The following is a 21,412-nucleotide window of genomic DNA, read 5'->3' on the forward strand; positions in this document are numbered from 1 at the left end:
TGGAAATGGTAATTAAATGGATGTGGCCGGAAAAGTAGATGCATGAAGATATATAATAAGAAATGATGACTAAACTTAAGGAAGAGACAGGCCATTTCAATACTAAGCTAAGAAGAAGAACCATTAAAGGTTGGTGAGAATATCCAATCTGTATTTTAAGAAGATAACTCTTGCAGAGATTGAAGGTTGGAGTATAAAGACATGACACAAGGAATAATAAGTGGAAAGCAGGATGTTCTCACAACAATCTAAGTGAGAGTCCATAAAGGGTTATATGATTATAGCTTTGAGGATGCAAAGAAAGAGGTGGCTACAAAAGACAACCTAAAAGCAGAATTACAAGATGGCAAATATCAGAAAGGATAAAATGCCACTAATCAACAAGTAAAACATAATAACATTTGCAAGGGGATGAAAATAAATTTTGCTTTCCAAGTGTCAGGCTTGAAGTGTCAACTGGAAATGCATAAAAAAAGATAGCCATAAAAAAACAAGTTTTAGTACAATGTTATGCCACTTCGTTTGAATAAATATTTCAAAAGAAAAATAAGTAAATAAAACATATTTTATAAGAACACAAAATACAGTTGTTAAATTAAAGCATCTCTAATACTGTTTGGGAGGAAGGCACATGGCTAACTTTAGTTAGACATGCATATTAAAAAGAATACAGATGACAACCAGGAAGATGGCAGCAGAGTAAGGCACTCCTAGAGTCAGCTCATGCTAGAGGGCAGTAAATAATCACCCAGAGCTATTTAAAGCACCTGTTTGGGGGTTCCAGGAGACCAGAAGACCATCCTGCAACACCCTTGAAAGAAAGGGAGGAGGAGAATGACCATCTGCAGAGAAGGTTCGTGTAACACTCCAAGTCCAAAGGTTGGTGCCCATACTCCACTGGTGGCACAAGCCACCTCAGGAGCTATTCTGGGGTGGAAATGGAAGCTCCACTTCCCAAAAACCGAAGGAATAGACAGTTGGGAACCAACTTCAACTACTGGTTAGTAAATATGGCAGGCTAAAGTATAACCCTAAGAACAGCTGAAGTTTGAACCTGTCCAAGTCGGAAAAAGGCCCATAGCCATCATTTTGACTCTGCCCCCAGAATGAGGGGAAGTCAGGCTGACTAAAAATCACAGTGATGGGAGGGACTGGCTTCTTTCACCCAGATCAGCCTGCAGCCCCACCTCTGGCAGGGAGGAAGCAGGAAGGCCCTGCACCAGCCTCTCCTGGTAACTGCAGGTATATTTGACTAAACAGAAATCTATCAGGGCAACCGCACTCATTTCGGACCCGCATGGCATAGACTGTTGCCCACACCTGCAGCTCCATCCGCCCAAGGAAAGGGAGAAAGGAGCCTGAAGCTTCCTCAGTGTCTTTGGACAACTGCAATCTAGGCCTGCATGACTTGGATTATTACACACTGATATAGCTCTGTCCCTACCCCTGGCAAAGGAGAAAGTTGGGAGAAGCTTCATTGGTCCCTGGGGCAAGGAGGGCAGCTTGAGCCTCCACAGCTTACAGCACCAACTACAACCTTGGCTCCTACCACACAACCATCAAGGGAGAAAGGGCAAGAAAGCCCGAAACTGAAGAGAGAAACTGCACCCAGAATAAATACATCTTTTAAGCCAGATGCCAAGACACCAACAAAAAATTACAATCCACACCAAGAAACAGGAAGACACGGCCATTAAAGGAACAAGATAAGCCTCCAGATGACAAAAAGAAATTCTGACAACTAATTATACATGTTCAAACAAATCTCCTTAATAAATTCAGTGAGATGGCTAAAGAGGTTAAGGATATTGAAAAGACACTGGATAAGCACAATGAAGAATTTGAAAGCATATAAAGAAAAAACAGCAGATCTATGAAAGGTGCAATAAATTAAATTAAAAACACACTGGAATCATATAATAGCAGATTTGAGGAGGCAGAAGAAAGGATTGGTGAGTTTGAAGACACAGCCTCTGAAAGTGAACATACAAAAGAACAGATGAAGAAAGCAAAAAATTGAACAAAGTCTCAGGGAACTAAACGACAGCAAGAGATGTACAAACATATGTGTCATGGGTGTCCCAGAAGAAGAGAAGAGAAAAGGGGCAGAAGGAATATTTGAAGAAATAATGGTAGAAAAGTTCCCAACCCTATTGAAGGACATGGATATCCATGTCCAAAAATCATAACATACTCCCATCCAAATAAAATTCAAATACACCAACTCTGAGACACATATTAATCAGAATGTCAAATGCCAAAGACAAAGAGAGAATTCTGAGAGCAATAACAGAAAAGCAGTGCATAATATATAAGGGATACCCAGTAAGAGTAAGTGCCGATTTCTCACCAGAAAGCATGGAGGCAAGAAGAGAGTGGTATGATATATTTAAGATACTACAAGAGTAAAACTTCCAGCCAAGAATCTTATATCTGGCAAGATTGTCTTTCAAAAATGAGGGCGTGTTTTGAATATTCAAAGATAAACATAAACAGAGAGTTTGTAACCAAGAGACTGGCTTTGTAGGAAATACTAAAGATAAGTCTGAAAAGAAAGGAGAGGAAAGAGGGGCTTCAAAGAGAGTTTAGAAAAGAAGATTATATCAGTAAAAGTATGACAGATAAAACCCAAATGTTTAGGAATAAACTTAACCAATGATATAAAGCACTTGTACACAGAAAACTACAATTCATTGTTAAAAGAAATAAAAAAAGACCTAAATAATTGTTAAGAACATTCCATACTCTTGGATTGGAAGACTAAATATCATTAAGATGCCAGTTCTTCTCAAATTCATATACAGATTCAATGCAATCCCGATAAAAATTCCACCGGCATTTTTAAAATAAATGGAAAACATAATTATCAAATTTATTTGAAAGGATGTTTCTGAATAGCCAGAAATATCTCTAAAAGGAAAAATGAGGTTGGAAGAGTCTCACTTCTGGACTTTAAATCATATTACCTAGCTACATGGTAAAAACAGCATGGTACTAGCATAAAAACGGACACGTAGACCAATGGAATCAAACTGGTGTTTCAGAAACAGACCCTCACATCTATGGTCAAATGATTTTTGACAAGCCTGTCAAACCCATCCAGCTTGGGCAGAACAGTCCATTCAAACATGGTACTGAGAGAACTGGATATCCACAGCGAAAAAAGGAAAGAAAACCCCTATCTCCCATCTTATACAAAAATTAACTCAAATGGATCAAAAACCTAAATATAAAAACTAGAACTGCAAAGCTTCTAGAAGAAAACATAGGAAAATATCTTCAAGATCTGGTGGCATCTGGTGGATTCTTAAAGGAGAGACGAGAAGGACTGAGATGGACTACTGATGTTTAATGTATGTAGACATTTCAATTAACTTTATGTCAAACTGTGGAAACGTATAGAGTTGATGGTAACATACTATAATAACAACTGGTTTAGAAATGGGATTGTGGCTGAAAAGGGTAGTCTAGGGATGTAAATGCCAATTGAAAAAAAGCTAGAGAATAATCTAGGGACTGAATAACACTGTAAGTCTACAGGTGGATGAGAACTATGGTTGATGGTACAGATGCAAGACTGTCCTTTGTGAGCTAAAGCAGAAGTACATTACCACTGCAGGGTGGTAGGAATGTGGAAAAGCATAGGAAAAATAGAACTGGAGTGTCCTACGGACTGTGATTAACAGTAATAATGTAATATCCATACATCTATGCCGAAGATGTACTGTGCTGATAATAGGAGTATGAAAAAAGTGTGCTAAATGTACACTACGGGACCTGGTAATAATCTGGTATTATCTCATAATCTGTAACAAATGTTCTACCACGCTGTGGTGTGTTGATAGAGGGGTGTTGTATGGGAATTCTGCACATGCGGATAAGTTTACAACTTCTGTCATAAAAATATATTTAAAAAATAATAATAGGGTGGGTCGAGGGGAAAACACACCAAATGTAAGTAAGGTAAGGACTACAGTTAATAGTAAGATTTTGACAATAATCTTTCATAATTTATAATAAATATCTCAAACAAAGCAAGGTGCTGGTGTGAGTTGATATGGGACCCCTGTATGATGTCATGCATGTTTGCTTTCTAGGTTCACAACTTTTACTGTATACTTATTGTTTATATATGTTCATGTAAAAATGATATAATAATAATAGGGTGGATTGGGGGAAAAATAAACCAAATGGAAGATAATTTCAATAGCACTAATATTCTCAGGATGCTCTTTAATCATTAGTTAAAAATGTTTCACAACAATGCAAGGTATTAGTGGTAGGATGAGGTATGAGAGCCCTGTATGATATTATGTGTTTGCTTTGTGAGTTAACAACTCTTACTGTACACTTATTATTTGTGAGTGATATACTTCAATAAATTTTTTAAAAATAGAAAAAAAATTTCATACCACTCTTATAAAAAAAAGAATATAGACATAATAAATATAATTTCCAAACTGCAAAAGGAAAAATAGGAGAAGGGAAGAAATAAAGAAAGGATTAATCCAATAGAAGAGTAGGAAGGGAATGAAAGCAAAGAAAAAGCACAGAAAATAGGGAAGAAAGATGAAGTGGTAGAAATGAATCCCAAAATTATCAGTAATTATAAATAAACCTGTGGACCTCAAAGACTCATAAAATGGATTAAAAGCATAAAATTCTGCAATCTGCTACTTATAAGAAATACACCCAAAACAACACATATTTAAGACTGAAAACAAAAAAATGGAAGAGGATATATGAGGTGAATGACAAGTAGCCATCTTAACAAGGGAAAAAATACAGAATTTAAGGCAAAAAATATATAGAGATTAAAAGGAACATAGGTTAATGATAATACAACAAACCAATAAAATATAAGCAAACTTGGCCTAACTGAAAAGCTTCTGAAGTCTTGGAAAGAATACCCATTTTTATTTTTTATATATATATATAAATATGCAATTCAAAAAAAAGTGATCACATATTAGACCAATACAAAGAAAGACTTTATAATTCCAAAGAATCAATATCAAATAGACCACATTCTTTCATCGCAATATTCTCTAAATTTATCAAGTTATAATTTTAGTAAGTTCAAAGATTTCCCTTCTCAATAATTTCTTAACTTCAAATGATTATAGCATTCTAAAGAGATATAATTACCTTCTGAGCATGGAGTTTTTCAATTTCATCTAGATCCAAAAACATGTCCAAATCACATCCTAGTTTCCCAAAACTGTTCACTGAGGAGCCAAAGGGTCTGACTGTACAGTGGGGGAAATATGCAGCCGCTATGTCTTCAATAAGGGAACAGGTAAGATAGCGGAGCTTTGTGTTCTCCTCTGTTATCTGGAATTCTTTCAAGAGATTGTGCAGCTGATCATCTATCTAGCTGACCAAAACAAAACCCAAAAAATATGGAAAATGTATGAATAATATAAAATAACTGTTATTTTACTTCTAGAGATTTGATGGCTTTGGAGACTTACCTTGAAAATGTGCTATTTTTTTTTCTTCAGTCTTAAAAGTAGATTTTTAAAAATACGTTTTATAAAGCACTGAGGAATGACACTAGCAAAATAAAAGTTGGTCAGAATTAAAACTACTGCGATCCTTAAGTAGTGAGTATCAAGTGTTGTTTAAGGACAAATAAAATTATGAAGAGGTCCAGAAGAAGAGGGCAAAACAACTACAAAACCAGATGTTATAAAATAAATAAAGAAGAAAAAACAAATCTCTGTTAAAGGCAAGGCATACTAGAAATAAGCAAAATTCCAAATAACAAAGGCCGAAGATCTCTCAGTTCCTTGGATAACAATCCCGTATATTCTTTAGAAGATTTGTATTAAGATCTCATTTTGAAGTTGTGCACTAGAGATGAGTATTTAAAGAAAAAATAATAGCCTCAAATGCCCTTATTTGGAAACAACATTAAAATACCTGGACTAAGCATTGAACTCGAGAAAAATAAAAGTATGGAAAATGTATATCATTAGAAGCAGAAATTTTAAAAATAAGAAAAATCAAACAAAAAAATAGCATTTGGATAAATAAAACTATGAGCTGATTCTTTGAAAGGAATAAACTAGCTAAAACTTTGATAAGTCTCAGCAAGAAAAACCAAGACAAATACAAACAATATTTGGACATAGAAGGTACAACTAGAAATAGGCATTTTAAGATTTATAGAAAAAGATCATGCACAATTTTATGTCAATATTGAAAATACAAAACCTGAAGAGTTCAAAGACCAAAAACTTCAGAAGGGTAGGGTTACCTCTGAGGAGTACAAATGCAGTGACTGAGGGAGGATTAATTTCACTTTTTTGCCTAAGATATTCTTTTTGGTTGACGGTTTTATCTTAAGAACTTTTATAATGCATATAATACATAAAACAATGTCTCATCTACATGTATATGTATGCACTGAGTGTATGTAAATGAATGTATGTACTTATATTGTTAAAGGCTAGGGAAATACAGCTATAAACTCACACTGTCTGCATAATGAAGTAATTCAAAAAGCTTCTTGCTGGAAGGAGGTGATTGATTACTACACTGTATAGATGATGGTTCAGAAGTCTGGTTTAATGGATTTTTCAACTTTAAATTGAAGAAACGTGATCTGAATGGAATCGCAGCTTCTGTGCTCAGGCTTGGAGTACGAGTTGCATTCTGCAGTGAAGTTACACTTTCCTTTTGGCAAAATTCTACGACAGCATGTAGACCCTATACCAAAAGCATAAGGAAAACAGAACACATTTCACAATGACATACTTAAAACAGCATTTTCATTCATATTTCAGAAAAAATATAATTCTAAAAAATATATTTTTTCATTCACTAATGATATACATCTAATACATAAATTGATTTTAATTATAAGCAGCCTAAGAAAGGAACGCTCCAATAGGTAGGAGTCAAGAGGAGCCAAAAAAGCACTAAAATAAGTTAAAATAAAGGGCAAAACAAAGATCCCATCCTACAGGACTTGTCCCTAAAACAAAGGGACTACCTATAAGTACTCAAATAATGGAATCATTCAGCTATAAATTACTTGTAATTGTATAACACTGCTGTAAGGATGTCTATCCTGTCAAAAAAAAATTCATTAAAGAAAGTTGAGGAAAGATGTGGGGTATCAAAAGACAATCTAACTTTACCATATTGCAAAGAGAAAAGAGGACAGCAACAATAAATAACTAATGGGCACATTTGTTCTTCAAAAGCACATATGTTAATTTTGACTGTTCTTCAAATACTTACAAAGCTTTCATAGAAGAAATGATTATTAATTGGTCCATGCTGGGATAAATACTTGAGAAACTTTTTTTCATTGACTTTATTTGGGCACTGTATTAAAACAGTCCTCTGTGCCTGTTCTCGTCTTTCTTTCTGCACTTCAGAGAATCTCTTTAGGGATGTCTTGTCTTCAGAGCCTATGGATGAGAGGCAAAAAAAAAACAAACATTTCCATCAAACACACAAAATTTAAAGCATATTTTATTAAGCCATATAAAATTTTTTAAATTGATTAAAACCAACTTCATCCTGATTGTATCTTCTTTCTACTCTTCCGTTGTAAGAGTTAAGTTATAGTACTTTCAATTTTCATTTTAACATTCTCCTGCAACTGTCACTAGAATTGTCCACCTACTCTGTTTTGATTTATTATACTGAGTAGTACTAAAAATGAAGAGTTCCACACAATTTTAAAAGCAAAATCAGAAAAGTAAAATCATTCAACACTTCCACAAACACACACAACTTGTGCAAACTGCAATATTCCAAAGCTTAAAGAAGTTATTGCTAGCCTAAGTATAATTAGATAACAAGTTTGGAAGATTAATATATTGGAATAAGTTATTAGAGAAGTTTTACTTTATCAAGTGTATTGATATAGCTCAAACAATTTCCATGTACCAACCAGTATGTGCTCTGTACTACAGGGAAATCAAAGAATTTAAAACTTAGTTGCTGCCATGCATGATAGTTTTACTAAGGGAATAGAAGGAATTTTTTTTTTCATTGAAAAACCACTCCAAGGGTCAGAGGTTTCACAACCACAGGGAATTATGAGAAGAGCTATGGTACTCAAGAACTAAACATTAATAATCTACTAGCCACAAAGGAAAGATCAGCAAGTGATGTTAAGTATAAGGGGGGGGAAATTATTCAATTTGTAAGAGCATAATTAAAGCAAACAATGTTTGCAATTCATTTTTCCCAAGATACTTAACTTACAGTTAGGTGGCTTAAACTATTCCGTGCATCTTTTAAAAGTCTTAGAACAGGGGGAAGCGGAGTTGGCCCAGTGGTCAGGGCATCCGTCTACCACATGGGAGGTCTGCGGTTCAAACCCCGGGCCTCCTTGACCCGTGTGCAGCTGGCCCATGTGCAGTGCTGATGCATCCAAGGAGTGCCGTGCCACGAAGGGGTGTCCCCGCATAGGGGAGGCCCACGTGCAAGGAGTGCGCCCCGTAAGGAGAGCCGCTCAGCGCGAAAGAAAGTGCAGCCTGCCCAGGAATGGTGCAGCACACGCAGAGAGCTGACCCAGCAAGATGACGCAACAAAGAGACACAGATTCCTATGCCGCTGACAACAACAGAAGTGGACAAAGAAGACAACGCAGCAAACAGACAACCGGGGGGGGGGGGGGGAGGGAAAGAAATAAATATATTTTTTTAAAAGTCTAGAATGGGAAATCCTTCGAAATTATAAACCACCAAGTCTGAAATCAATAACCTCATTTTCTTTCTGTAGGTTACAAAACCAACAGATCAAGGAAATACTGCAAACATATTATATCTTGATTTCGGCAAACTCCAACACATTCTCCAAGAGACAGAAATGCCGGCTACTGACAGCAGGAGTTGGCTGAACACTGAACTCAGCTCATTCATGGTATGCCAGAAAACACTTTGGTTCTGACCTTCCAAACATTTTAACAACTGATCAAGCACACACTGAGCATCTTTTTTATGCTGGTTGTACTAGATGCTGAAAATACACAACTCTTAGATGTCTTAAAATATAGAATATGCCCTCACCTCCATCCCTGATGCCAATTCTTTTAACTTCACCCTCCTACTGTAGGTCGGTTTCACTGCAAGAGCCTCCTGAACAGGTCGCATTCACAAAAGTCTTGTCCTTCTCAAAGAGGTCTTCCAAAAAAAAGTTTTATTCTTTGACTTCCCTGTTTAAAACTCCTCAAGAGCCTCCCAGATACCGCCAAGATCAGGTCTAGGACTTCTGGAAAGATGGGGGATTAGAGTCAGGGAGATCAAGTCTCTCCTGGAAAAAACAGCTAGAGAAAAGGCAGAGACTTATTTGGAGGGCTGCTCTGAGGCTCACGACACCAGGGGAAGGAGAGACACCACCCAGAAGAGAGAGTGGTAAAGGAAAAGAGTCTCAGCTAGCTGGAAAAATCCTGCAAGTAAAGCTGCAGCAGCAACAGCAGAAGCCCATCTCCCCACTCCTGGAGCAAACAGCAATCTACAGACTGCAGCCACTGTGGACTGCAGTGGCTATGGACTGAAGGGGTAGCAGGGGTTTTCTTCCCCAAGAAGGGAGGAAGGGAGGGACACAGCCTACAGCAAATCCATATTTTGGTCAGTGAACTTGGTCTGCTGCATTTGAGGGGTCACATATTTTCAGGCCAGGTGGGGATAGGCACTGTTCACACTGAGAGCAGGCAGGAAGCTAAAGATAATTTGCCTTTTCAAACACCCTCCCTACTGCCCTGGGCTGGATGCTGAGGAGGCAGATGGAGGGAGGGTGCAGCCAGTCAAGGGAGAATAGCTTCTGAGAAAGTCTGTTTATGAGGCCTGGCCAGTCCTGAGGACACTGCTTCTGCACCACCCACCTCAGAGTTACACTGAATGCATTCCCCCCTTAGCACCTGGGGTCTGAGCTGAGAACTATGCCAAAGAGTGCCATCTGCTGGCCAGGAGAGAAAAGTGCGTGAAAAAGGACAAATAATAATGAATAAAATAGTAATAAATGAAAAAGGCAATCAGATGCCTTTACTGCCCCCTTCTCCAAGGCTCTTAGAAACTGACCTGCACCTCATGACTGGGTCCTTACCCTTGGTTGGAGCAGTTAAACAGAGGCAATCAAAAGTATCTAAAACAAGGTGAATGAAGAGTCAAAGAACAGGGGTAGCACACAGCTACTTAAGAGTAAATCCATAGGTAAGAGAAAGAAAGGGAACATCAGAGTAAACTCAGCATCAGAATCAGATGCCTAGACATCAGCAAAGATTTAGAAGCCATAAGAAGAAAAAGAAATATATGACTTAGGCAAAGGAACAAATCAAAGCTCCAGACGACAAACAGGACTTGAAATAACTAATCACTGAGGTAGACGCAAATCTCCTAATTCAAATCATGGAGTTGAAAGACAACATGGTTGAAGAAATAAAAGACATTAAGATACTGGGTGAACACAAAGAAAAGTCTGAAATCATGAATAGAAAAATAACAGAGCTTATGAGAATGAAAAACACAATAAGTGAGATTAAAAATACAACAGAGGTACACAACAGCAGATGTGAAATCAGGGAAGAAAGAATTAGCAACATAGAGGAAAGAAGTACTGAAATTGAAAAGAGAGGAGAGAAAAGAATGGAAAAAATTGGGCAGGGGCTCACAGAGTTGAATGATAGCACAAAGTGCACCAACATACATGTTATGGGAGTTCCAGGAGGAAAACGGGGCAGAAAGAGGATCTGAGGAAATAATGGCCAAAAATTTCCCAATTTTTATGAAAGACATGAATATATGTGTCCAGGAAGCACAGCATACTCCAATTAGAATAAATACAAATAGACCTACCCTAAGATATGTATTATTTAGAATGCCAAATGCCTAAGGTAAAGAGAAAATTTTGAAAGCAGCAAGGGAAAAGTGAAACATTACATACATTGGATGTCTACGAGGACTTACTGCAGATTTCTCTTCAGACACCAGGGAGGCAAGAAGGCAGTGGTATAATTAAGGCACTGAAGGAGAAAAACTATCAGCCTAAATTCTTTATCTTTAAAATGTCCTTCAAATATGATGGTAAGTTTAAAATAGTCAAAAACAGAAACTAAGAGAGTTCATATAAGAATACGGCTCTGCAAGCAACTAAAGGGAGTTCTGCAGCCAGAAAAGAAGAGAGAGAAAAGCTTGAAGGAGGGTGTAGAAGTGAAGACTGCCTGAAAGGGTAGCCAGAAAGGTAAAAAGATGGAAAAAAATTAAGATATGACATATGAATGCCAAAGGATAAAATGGTTGAAGTAAGTAATGCCTTTAAAGTAATAACACTGAATGTTAATAGATTAAATTCTCCAATCAAAAGACATAACCTGACAGGATTGGTAAGAAAATATGAGACATCCATATGCTATTGGCAGTACTCTCACCTTAGATCTAAGGATGCAAACAGACTGAAAGTGAAAGGTTGGAAAAAGATATTTCAGATAAAGAGTAACCAAAAGCGAGCAGGGATAGCTATACTGGTGTCAGACAAAACAGACTGAAAAAGCAAAAAAGTGATAAGAGGTGCAGAGGGCCATTATATATTAATGAAAGGGACCATCTACCCGAACCAAAGTGCCCCAAAATACATGAGGCAAACTGGCAAAACTGGAAGGAGAAACAGATGTTCCTACAATAATAGTTGGAGACATCAATACATCACTCACATCAATAGAGAGAGCAAATAGACGATCAACAAAGAAACAGAGAATTGGGACAATATGATAAAAGAACTGGACCTGACAGACATACACAGAATAATGCAACTGAAATCAGCAGGCTATATTCTCAAGTGCTCAAGAATCTTTTTCCAGAAGAGACCATATGTTGGGCCACAACATTGCTCTCAATAAATTTAAGAAGACCAAAATTACGCAAAACAGTTTCTCTGATCAAAATTAATGAAGCTGGAATTCAGTAATAGGCAGGAAAGGGGGAAATCTGCAAATGTATGGAAGCTAAACAATATACTCCTAAACAAACAGAGGGTCAGAGAAGAAATTGCAAGAGAAATTAGCATATAGCTCAAGATGAAAAAGCTGGTTCTTTTAGAAAATCAATAAAACTGACAAACCAAGACTAACAAAGAAAAAAAGAAGATGCAAATAAAATCAGGAATGAAAGATGGTGTACATTACAATTACGTCACAGAAATAAAAAGGATCCTAAAATGGTATTATGACAAACTGTATGCCAACAAATTAGATAACCTAGATGAAATGATCATCCCAGAAATGTACAAACCTACACTGACTCTACACAAGAAATATAGGAACTCAACAAACCAATTACAAGCAAAGAGACTGAATCAGTCACCAAAAATCTTCCAACAAAGAAAAGCCCAGGACCAGATGGATTCACAGGTGAATTCTACCAAATATTTTGAGAAGAATTAATGCCAATCCTGTTTAAACTCTTCCAAAAAATTAAAGAGGAGAGAAAATTAACCAACACATTTTATGAAGCCAAATCACCCTAATACCAAAGCCAGATAAAGATACAAGAAAATTACAGACCAATCTCTCTAATGAACATAGATGTAAAAATTCTCATCAAAATATGTGCAAATCAAATCCAAAGCCCTATTAAGAGTTATACACCAGAATCAAGTAGTTTTATTCCTGGTATGCAAGGGTGGTTCAACATAAGAAAATCAATTAACACAATCCACACACCACATTAACAAACTGAAGGGAAAAAAGCACATAATCATCTCAATTGATGCAGAAAAGGCATCAACAAAAACCAGCATCCTTTTTCTGATAAAAACACTTCAAAAAAATAGGTATAGAAGTTCCTCAACATAATAAAGGGCATATATGAAAATACACAGCCAACATTATACTGAATGGGGAGAGGCTGAAAGCATTCCATCTAAGATCAGGAAGAAGACAAGGACACCCGCTGTTACCATTACTCAACACTGTGCTAGATGTTCTAGTCAGAGCAATTTGTTACAAAAAAGAAACAAAAGGTATGCAAATTGGGAACGAGGAAGTAAAACCCTACTATTCACAGATGACAGGATCCTACATTTAGAAAATCCTGAAATATCTACAAAATACCTATTAGAATGAGTTCAGCAAAGTAGCAGGATACAAGATCAACATGCAAAAATCAGTAGTATTCCTATACACTAGTAATGACCAGGCTGAGGAGGAAATCAAGAAAAACATCCCACTTACTGTAACAAAAAGATCCAAATATCTAGGAATTAATTTAATTAGCAATGTAAATAATCTGTAGTCAGAAAACTACAAAACACTGTTAAAAGAAATAAAAGTTCTAAACAAATGGAAGGACATTCCGTGTTCATGGACTGAAGACTAAACATCATAAAGATGTCAATTCTACCCAAAATGAATTATAAATTCAATGGAATACTAATCAAAATTCCAATAGCCTACTTTACAGAAATAGAAAAGTCAATTGCCAAATTTATTCAGAAGACAAAGAGGTCCCAAATAGCCAAAAACATCCTAAAAAAGAGCAAAGTTGGAGCACCCACACTTCCTTTGATGTATATTATAAAGCTACTGCTGTCAAAAGAGCATGATATTAGCATACATATAAACACACTGATCAATGAACTTGAACTGAGAGTTCAGATAGACCTTCACCTCTGTGGTCAACTGATTTTTTTTTAAGGAGGTACCAGTGATTGAACCCAGGACCGCATACATGGGAAGCAAGCATTCAGCCACTGAGCTACATCCACTTCCTAATGAGAACTAGTTTTTTTTTTTGTTTTTTTTTTTGTTTTGGGAGGTTGAACCCAGGACCTTGTACGTGGGAAGCAGGTGTGCAACCACTTGAGCCACATAAGCTCCCCTCAACTTATTTTTTTTAATATTTATTTTTATTTATTTCCCCCTGTTGTCTGCTCTGTATCCATTCACTGTGTGTTCTTCTTTGTCTGCTTGTATTTTCATTAAGCAGCTCCGGGAACCAATCATGGGACCTTCCAGAGTGGGAGAGAGGCGATTACTCTCTTGCACCACCTCAGCTCCCCTGTTCTGCTACATCTTCTAATTTTCTTTCCTCTGTCTTTTGTTGCATCATCTTGCTGCCCCAGCGCTCAGTGTCAGTGGCACTCCTGCGCAGGGCGGCTTTCCCACGCAAGGCAGCATTCCCTCGCTGGGTGGCTCTCCTATGTAAGGCCACGGTCCCACGTGGGCCAGCTCGCCACATGGGCCAGCTTGCCCTCACCAGGAGGCCCTGGGCATCGAACCCTGGACCTCCTATATGGCAGACAGAAGCCCAATTGGTTGAGCCACATCTGTTTCCCTCAACTGCTTTTTGATAAGCCTACCAAGTCCACTTTTCTGGGATAGAACAGTCTCTTCAACAAATGGTGCTGGGAGAACTGGATAGCTATAACCAAAGGAATGAAAAAGGAACCCTATCTCACCCACTCAAGGAAAACAGATGTGGCTCAGGTGACTGAACTCCCCACCTACCACACAAGAGGTCCAGGTTCGGATCCCGGTACCTCCTGGTGAGTATGAGCAAGATGATGGTGCAGCAAGCTAATGCAGTAAGATGACGTAGTGAGATTATGCAACCAAGGGACTCAGCAAGGAAACATAGATGCAACAAAGTGGGGAGCAGAGGTGGCTCAGGAGATTAGGCACCTCCTGCCCACATGGGAAGTCCCGGTTTGGTTCCCAGTGCCTCTTAAGAAGACCAGCATACAACAAATAGACACAGCAAATGCAAATAGCAAGGGGGTGGGGAGAAATAAATAACATAAATCTTAAAAAAAAAAAAAAAAAAAAAGAATCAACTCAAAATGGATTAAAGACTTAAACAAAAACTTAATTTGGCACAATTACCTGACCAAGTTGACACATTTAGCCTAACCATCACAGATCTGAATAGACATTTTTCTAAAGAAGAAATACAAATGGTGAAAATACATATGAAAAAATGTTCAATATCACTGTCTATTAGGGAAATGCAAATCAAAGCTACAATGAAATATTTTATACCTACTAGAATGACCACTATTAAAACAGAAAACTAAAAGTGTTGAAGGGAATACAGAAATAGGAATACTTATTCACTGTTGGTGGGGATGTAGAATAGTACAGCCACTTTATTTTTTTAAAGATTTATTTTATTTCTCTCCCCTTCCCGCCCCCCCCCCACCCCGGTTGTCTGTTCTCTGTGTCTATTTGCTGCGTCTTCTTTGTCTGCTTCTGTTGTTGTCAGAGGCACAGGAATCTGTGTTTCTTTTTGCTGTATCATCTTGTTGTGTCAGCTCTCCATGTGGGCAGCGCCATTCTTGGGCAGGCTGCACTTTCTTTCGCAAGAACAGCCACTTTAGAAGTTTGTCTGGCGGTTCTAAGCAAGTTAGATATAGATCTACCATATGACCCAGCAATACCACTACTAAGTATATACCCAGAAGAACTGAGAGCAGTGACATGAACAGACCACACCAATTTAGTCCATAACATGCTTTTTTAAAAAAAAGGAATAATTTGTTATAAATGTTTCATAACAATGCAAGGTATTGGGGATGGGGTGAGGTATGGGAGCCCTGTATGATGTTACGCATTTGTTTTTGTGAGTTCACAACTTTTTTTTTTTAAACCCCCCCCCCCCCCCCCCCCCGTTGTCTGTTCTCTGTGTCTATTTGCTGCGTCTTGTTTCTTTGTCGGCTTCTGTTGTTGTCAGGGGCAAGGGAAGTGTGGGCGGCGCCATTCCTGGGCAGGCTGCACTTTCTTTCGCGCTGGGCGGCTCTCCTTACGGGCACACTCCTTGCGCGTGGGGCTCTCCTACGCGGGGGACACTTCTGTGTGGCAGGGCACTCCTTGCACGCATCAGCACTGCGCATGGGCCAGCTCCACACCGGTCAAGGAGGCCCGGGGTTTGAACCTTGGACCTCCCATGTGGTAGACAGACGCCCTAACCACTGGGCCAAGTCCGTTTCCCCACAACTTTTACTATACATGTATTTTTCATGTATGTTCATGCATGAATGATATATGTCAATAAATTTTAAAGCAAAAAATGTAATATATTGAGAACATCTTTCCATGTGACTCTATATATAATTATCTCATTTCTTTTAACAATTGTACAAGTATTCTTGTACATACATTTACCATAGTCATTTAGCTAATCCCTACGTTTAGGTCAGGGGTTCTTAACCTTTTTTGTTCCATGTATCCCTTTGCCAGACAGGTAAAAACCACGGATACCTTCTTAGAATGTGGCGGCAGATAGCTTTATGACACTCAATATCAGCATGCATTTTTTTATTTTTTATTTTTCAGCATGCATTTAAATTAAATTTTAGGATTATTCAAAATTACGTTTTACACCTTTACCATAATTTCAAAACCTGATAACCTAATACGATTCAATATCTGTTCAAATGGTCATTTTCAATAAACATTTAGAAATTTGAGTTTTCCCTCAGTGTCATAAAACCATCTCTGCCATCCTTACCAACCTTTTTGCAGGCAGTTATCCACTATACTCAGAACATGCCACACCAAAATAAAAATCATATTAAGTCCACACAATACTGTGTGTTATTTAATAAATATATCACACCCACACCAATAAGTCCCCACAAAAATAATGTTTTCTTGAATTTTCAATTTAAGCTCATGGACCCCTGGTTAAGAACCTCTGATTTAGGTGATATATTGTTTTTTACCATTATAAACAATATTGCTATGTCATCTGTATATGGTATCTTTGCATATTCATGCAAACATATCCCTGATTTGGACTGCTGGGGAAGAGCAGAGATGGAGTTCGAGACGGAGATAGAAAAGTTTGACAAAAGATGGAGCAAAACATGCTTGAGAAGATGGCAGAGGAAGGATCCAAAGCACTGACAGCTCAGAAGGCCTTGAAAAGCAGTCTGTAAGAATGATGTAGACATGACAAAGTTGTGAAGGAGGGACAAAAAGTTAATGTAAGTATATTGCCTCACAAAAGGCTTATCAAATCTATAAATGATACAAAGTTGAAAGGAAGTACTAGTAAGTGCTAATATCTAATGACAGATATTAGCAAATCTGCAATGGTCTTGACAAAATAATATGGTAGGCATAAACTAACACAAAAAAATAAGACTAAATACTTTTCTGCATTTAGAGAGAGAGAAAAAAAAAGACACAAACCTGGCAGCAATTCATATGAAAAGGCCTACGAGTTGGATTTGATGAAGTTCAAAATGGGTCAAAGGAATATCTTAATATCTGGGGTAAGAGTAGGGAAAGGATACAAATATATTTTTTCAGGGTTCATTAAAATAAACATTTTTAAAAATCCAAATTCCAGGAGTAACAGTACTTCTTTACTATTTACCATCCAGATCACATATGGAGTGTCCACATTCTGGACACAGTGGGTAATGAAGGATATTAATGAACCAGAGAGAATCTGAAGAGGCAGCGTTGAAGTGGCTGGAAACTATGAAACGTTAATTACTACAGATAAAGCCAACATTTACAGTCTGGAAAACTAAGGAGAACGTGAGCAAATATAACCTGTGCAGCAATTGACAGTTTTCCAAGCATCTTTTGAGATAGGCCAGGTGTCATCACTATTTTACAGAAGAGAAAATTGTACAAGGTCAAACACCTAATAAGCTAGGAAGGGGCAGCGGACTTGGCCCAGTAGTTAGGACGTCCGTCTACCACATGGGAGGTCCGAGGTTCAAACCCCAGGCCTCCTTGACCGGTGTGCAGCTGGCCCATGCGCAGTGCTGATGCGCACAAGGAGTGCCGTGCCACGCAGGGGTGTCCCCCGCGTAGGGGAGCCCCACACCAAGGAGTGCACCCCCGTAAGGAAAGCCGCCCAGAGCAAAAGAAAGTGCAGCCTGCCCAGGAATGGTGCAGCACACGCGGAGAGCTGACACAACAAGATGACGCAACAAAAAGAAACACAGATTCCTGTGCCGCTGACAACAACAGAAGCGGACAAAGACAACGACGCAAATAGACACAGACAACAGACAACTGGGGTGGGGGGGAGGAAGGGGAGAGAAATAAATACATAAATAAACCTTTAAAATAAAAATAAAAAAGCTAGGAAGCCTTCTGCAGCCTGGCATCTACCCACCCCCCTTGTTCTTTTAACAATACATCCCTATTTGTAGAATATCATTCATCACACTTACCCAACCCCGATTAGTCAGTCAGAATTATCAGATTATTTTGAGTTGATGTCCAAAGGGTCCAAAGTGTGAATGTATGATCAATTAAAAGCTCTTCCCTAGAATTTTCTTCTTCCCTTTGGAGAATGCTGCAAGTATGTACACAGAGAGCTGCTGGTGGCCATGCCCACCACCACCCTCCCCACTCCTCACGTGCAGGAAACTGAGATAACGTAGTCACCAAACAACAACTAAGAACAGGAACAATTCTTCACATCTCTCAGCTGACCCTAAAGCAGCCCTATTTTGTCTTTCTAGAGTTTGGTCTCTTACATTCTCCATTTTCACTTAAGCTAATGTGAGTTCTGTTTCTGTCACTTGCATCCAAAAGAGTCCTAAGCAGTGCACTACTTGCTCTTATTCTGAAATCAGGGCTCTTTCTACTACAGCAGGCTAAAGCATTCTCACATGAAGGCTGTGGCAACATGAAAACGGGAATAAGGAGATTTTAGCTCATTATAAACATTTCCCAACCATGAGCACCTCACCACAAATGGAACACATTGAGCTATTTCATTATTCCAATATGAGATAGTGTGTTCCTTCTTACTAGAAAATGTTACTGGGAATGTTTTGGCAATGAGTAAAAAGGTTGAAAAGAATACTTCTCAAATTCCTTCTAATTATAAAATTAAAGGCTTCTAAATACTCAGGTATACTAAAGTATAATTAGCCTCTTCTTCCCATTCTGAAAATGGAAAATAAAAGCAAATGAGGATTTTGTTACTGACCCACAATGGGCCCTAATGATACTACCCTAATGATAAAAAATGAAACATTTCCTCAGGAAGGAGAGGGGGAACCTGTAGTAAGTGACAAGAATATTGCGCTGGAATCAGAAGACCTGGGTTTTATTCTTATTTTGTCACTGAATAAGATGGGTAAACTTGAAGTAGCCTGTTTCCTCATCTATGAAAAGGAGTAATTTTCCAAAACTACTACATGGGATTGTTATATGTCCCAAAGAGCACAGGAAAACATTCTCAAGTTTAAACCACTACACAAATATTAGATTATAATAGCTTCTTTGGAAGAATCGTTACCCAAATTTTAAGGGTTAATTTAGAGTATTTAACAGAAGCAGCTGCTATTCAATACAATGCAACCGATATCAAGTAAATGTCATATGAAGTACCATCTCACTCTTTCTCAATATAAGCCTTTTATATGGTCTGATGAAGAGAAACCCTACCATTTCTTTTGGAGGGAAATATTTTACTTGTTTAGATCTCTTTAGAACTGTTCCCCAGAAATAAAATCATATCTTAAACCTACTTCAGAGAAATGGCAGAAGTCAACACATTTTACTTGGTAGCTTGACTCCAGGTCCACATTACTATCTGAGCCTTGTAACCCCGAGCAAATAAGTTAGTTGAACCTCTTTCTACACCTGTAAAGTTGAAACAATGATACATTTCTTGCAAGAGTGTTGTAAGAATCGTAAATAACCACGTAGCTCTTAGATCACAGAGGCGTTAAATAAACGTAGAGTAAGGTTTATTTATTTCCTCCCAATATTATGGGAAGTATATAAATTCAGAGGGGCGGCGAGACAACATCCTGTTCCGGTAGATGCACACGTTATCAAGTTGATTTTTGCTCAAAATAGCCAAACAATAAGGTAAAGGCAGTAAGTTGCACAGGGAGGCAGGAACCCTGATAATCCATCACGTTTCACTATGCTCGGCCTTCAGCAACATCTTTTACCAAAACGAGGTACACCTGTGAACAATAAACTTCCTGATATAAGGGGATACGATTTCGCCGGATTGTAAAATGTTAGCAAATTGCATTTCACGTAAATTTAAAGAATTTCATTACCGTGGCGGAGAAGAGGCCGCAATGAAAAAGCGATACAAACCCCACTTACACCACCAGCACTGGCAGAGGTCTTAGGGCCCCCTAATGAGACTAGAGGCGACCGGAACCCAGTCTCGTCCCCTTGCCAATGGTCCATGGCTGTTTCACAGGCCGCGTGCTCGCGGGCTCTCCCAGTCTTGTCCCCTTTCCTTTGCCGGCTGCGGCTCGGAGCTACCGGCAAGCCAAGAACAAGGTGCCATTACCTGTCTCCACGCTCCCTGGAGGCTGTTTTTCTTGCTCGAAGTCTGCGGCCACAGCTCCAGGATAACTGAGAAGGCTGTGCATAGGACGTTGGACCCGACCTCTAGCCTGAGAACCTAAGGGCAAACAGGCCAGGAGCCCCACGCCGCGAGCCGCCATTGTGACACCAGCGGGAGCGTACAGACGACAGTTCACCCGGCTCCACGCATGCGCTCTGAGACGAGGAGGATGGCGAGCCTAGAGGGTCAAATTCTTCTCCAAGGAAGACCTGGGCGCGAAACTAGAATGAAAATGCCTGTGTTTTCCAACAAGCTTTCCCCCCATTCTCCCGCAGTTGCCTGTGTGAAGACTCCAAAGGAATGAGTATCACACCTCACGTAAAATGGGTGAGATGATAGCCACAGAACTAGGTCATTAAGAAGGAGCTGTGAAGTGTGAGTCCAAGTCTAGATCTTACCTTGAAAACAAAAGATAACATGGCCTGAATTTAAGTTCGTACACGGCGCATTCAATTCTCACAGTACTATTTACCGGTGAGGTAAGTAGTCGAATTCCTATATTACAAAGTTTAACTTACATATGAGGCTCAGAAGTTAAGTGACTCATCTCAAGTCTGACTACCAATGCATTTGTTTTGTTCTCCATAAAAGACACTACAGGATCTTTTTAAAATTCTAAAATGCATTGAATACAATGTACTTAAAATTATTCCAAAAAAAAGGTAACTAGATAACTTCAGAGTGTTTGCCGTATCATTTACAATAATGAGTGATTGGGAGAGGCATTTGTCCAGTGACTTCTGAGATAACTTAGAGTACAATGAATGACATAACATTTATTTGTACCGGTTATTGTTTTAAGTGATTTGCACATATTAACTCTTTTAATCCTCACTACAATTTTGCGAGGTAGGAACTATTACTATCCCCATTTTACTTGTGGGTAAACTGAGGCATAGAGAGGTTAAGTAACTTTCCTAAAGTTACACAGCCAGTAAGGGCCTAGATGAGAGTTGCATCTAGGTTTTTACCTTTATTGCATATTTCTTCTTGTATAAACTTATTTCCATCTATTCTTTACCTTTATTATATATTTCTTCTTGTATAAACTTAATTCCACCTATTCTTTACCTTCTACACTAATGTGTTGGGTGTTTTTTTCT

At 38.4% G+C, this 21,412-nt stretch overlaps 1 protein-coding gene across 1 annotated transcript in view; it reads right to left on the reverse strand.

The window, feature by feature from the left end:
* MTPAP (mitochondrial poly(A) polymerase) overlaps positions 1-20,460 on the reverse strand; it is a 48,107-nt gene extending 27,647 nt beyond the window's left edge. Inside the window, exons 1-4 of the mRNA XM_004455817.4 lie at positions 20,253-20,460; positions 7,252-7,424; positions 6,481-6,714; positions 5,149-5,373 (exon numbers count right to left, since the gene is read on the reverse strand). Of these exons, the coding sequence (XP_004455874.2) occupies positions 5,149-5,373; positions 6,481-6,714; positions 7,252-7,424; positions 20,253-20,409 (789 nt within the window). The 5' untranslated portion in view covers positions 20,410-20,460. The remainder of the gene's footprint in view (positions 1-5,148; positions 5,374-6,480; positions 6,715-7,251; positions 7,425-20,252) is intronic.
* Positions 20,461-21,412: the final 952 nt, after the last annotated feature.

The sequence above is a fragment of the Dasypus novemcinctus genome, chromosome 5 (assembly GCF_030445035.2).
Source record: "Dasypus novemcinctus isolate mDasNov1 chromosome 5, mDasNov1.1.hap2, whole genome shotgun sequence".
Lineage (NCBI taxonomy): Eukaryota > Metazoa > Chordata > Mammalia > Cingulata > Dasypodidae > Dasypus > Dasypus novemcinctus.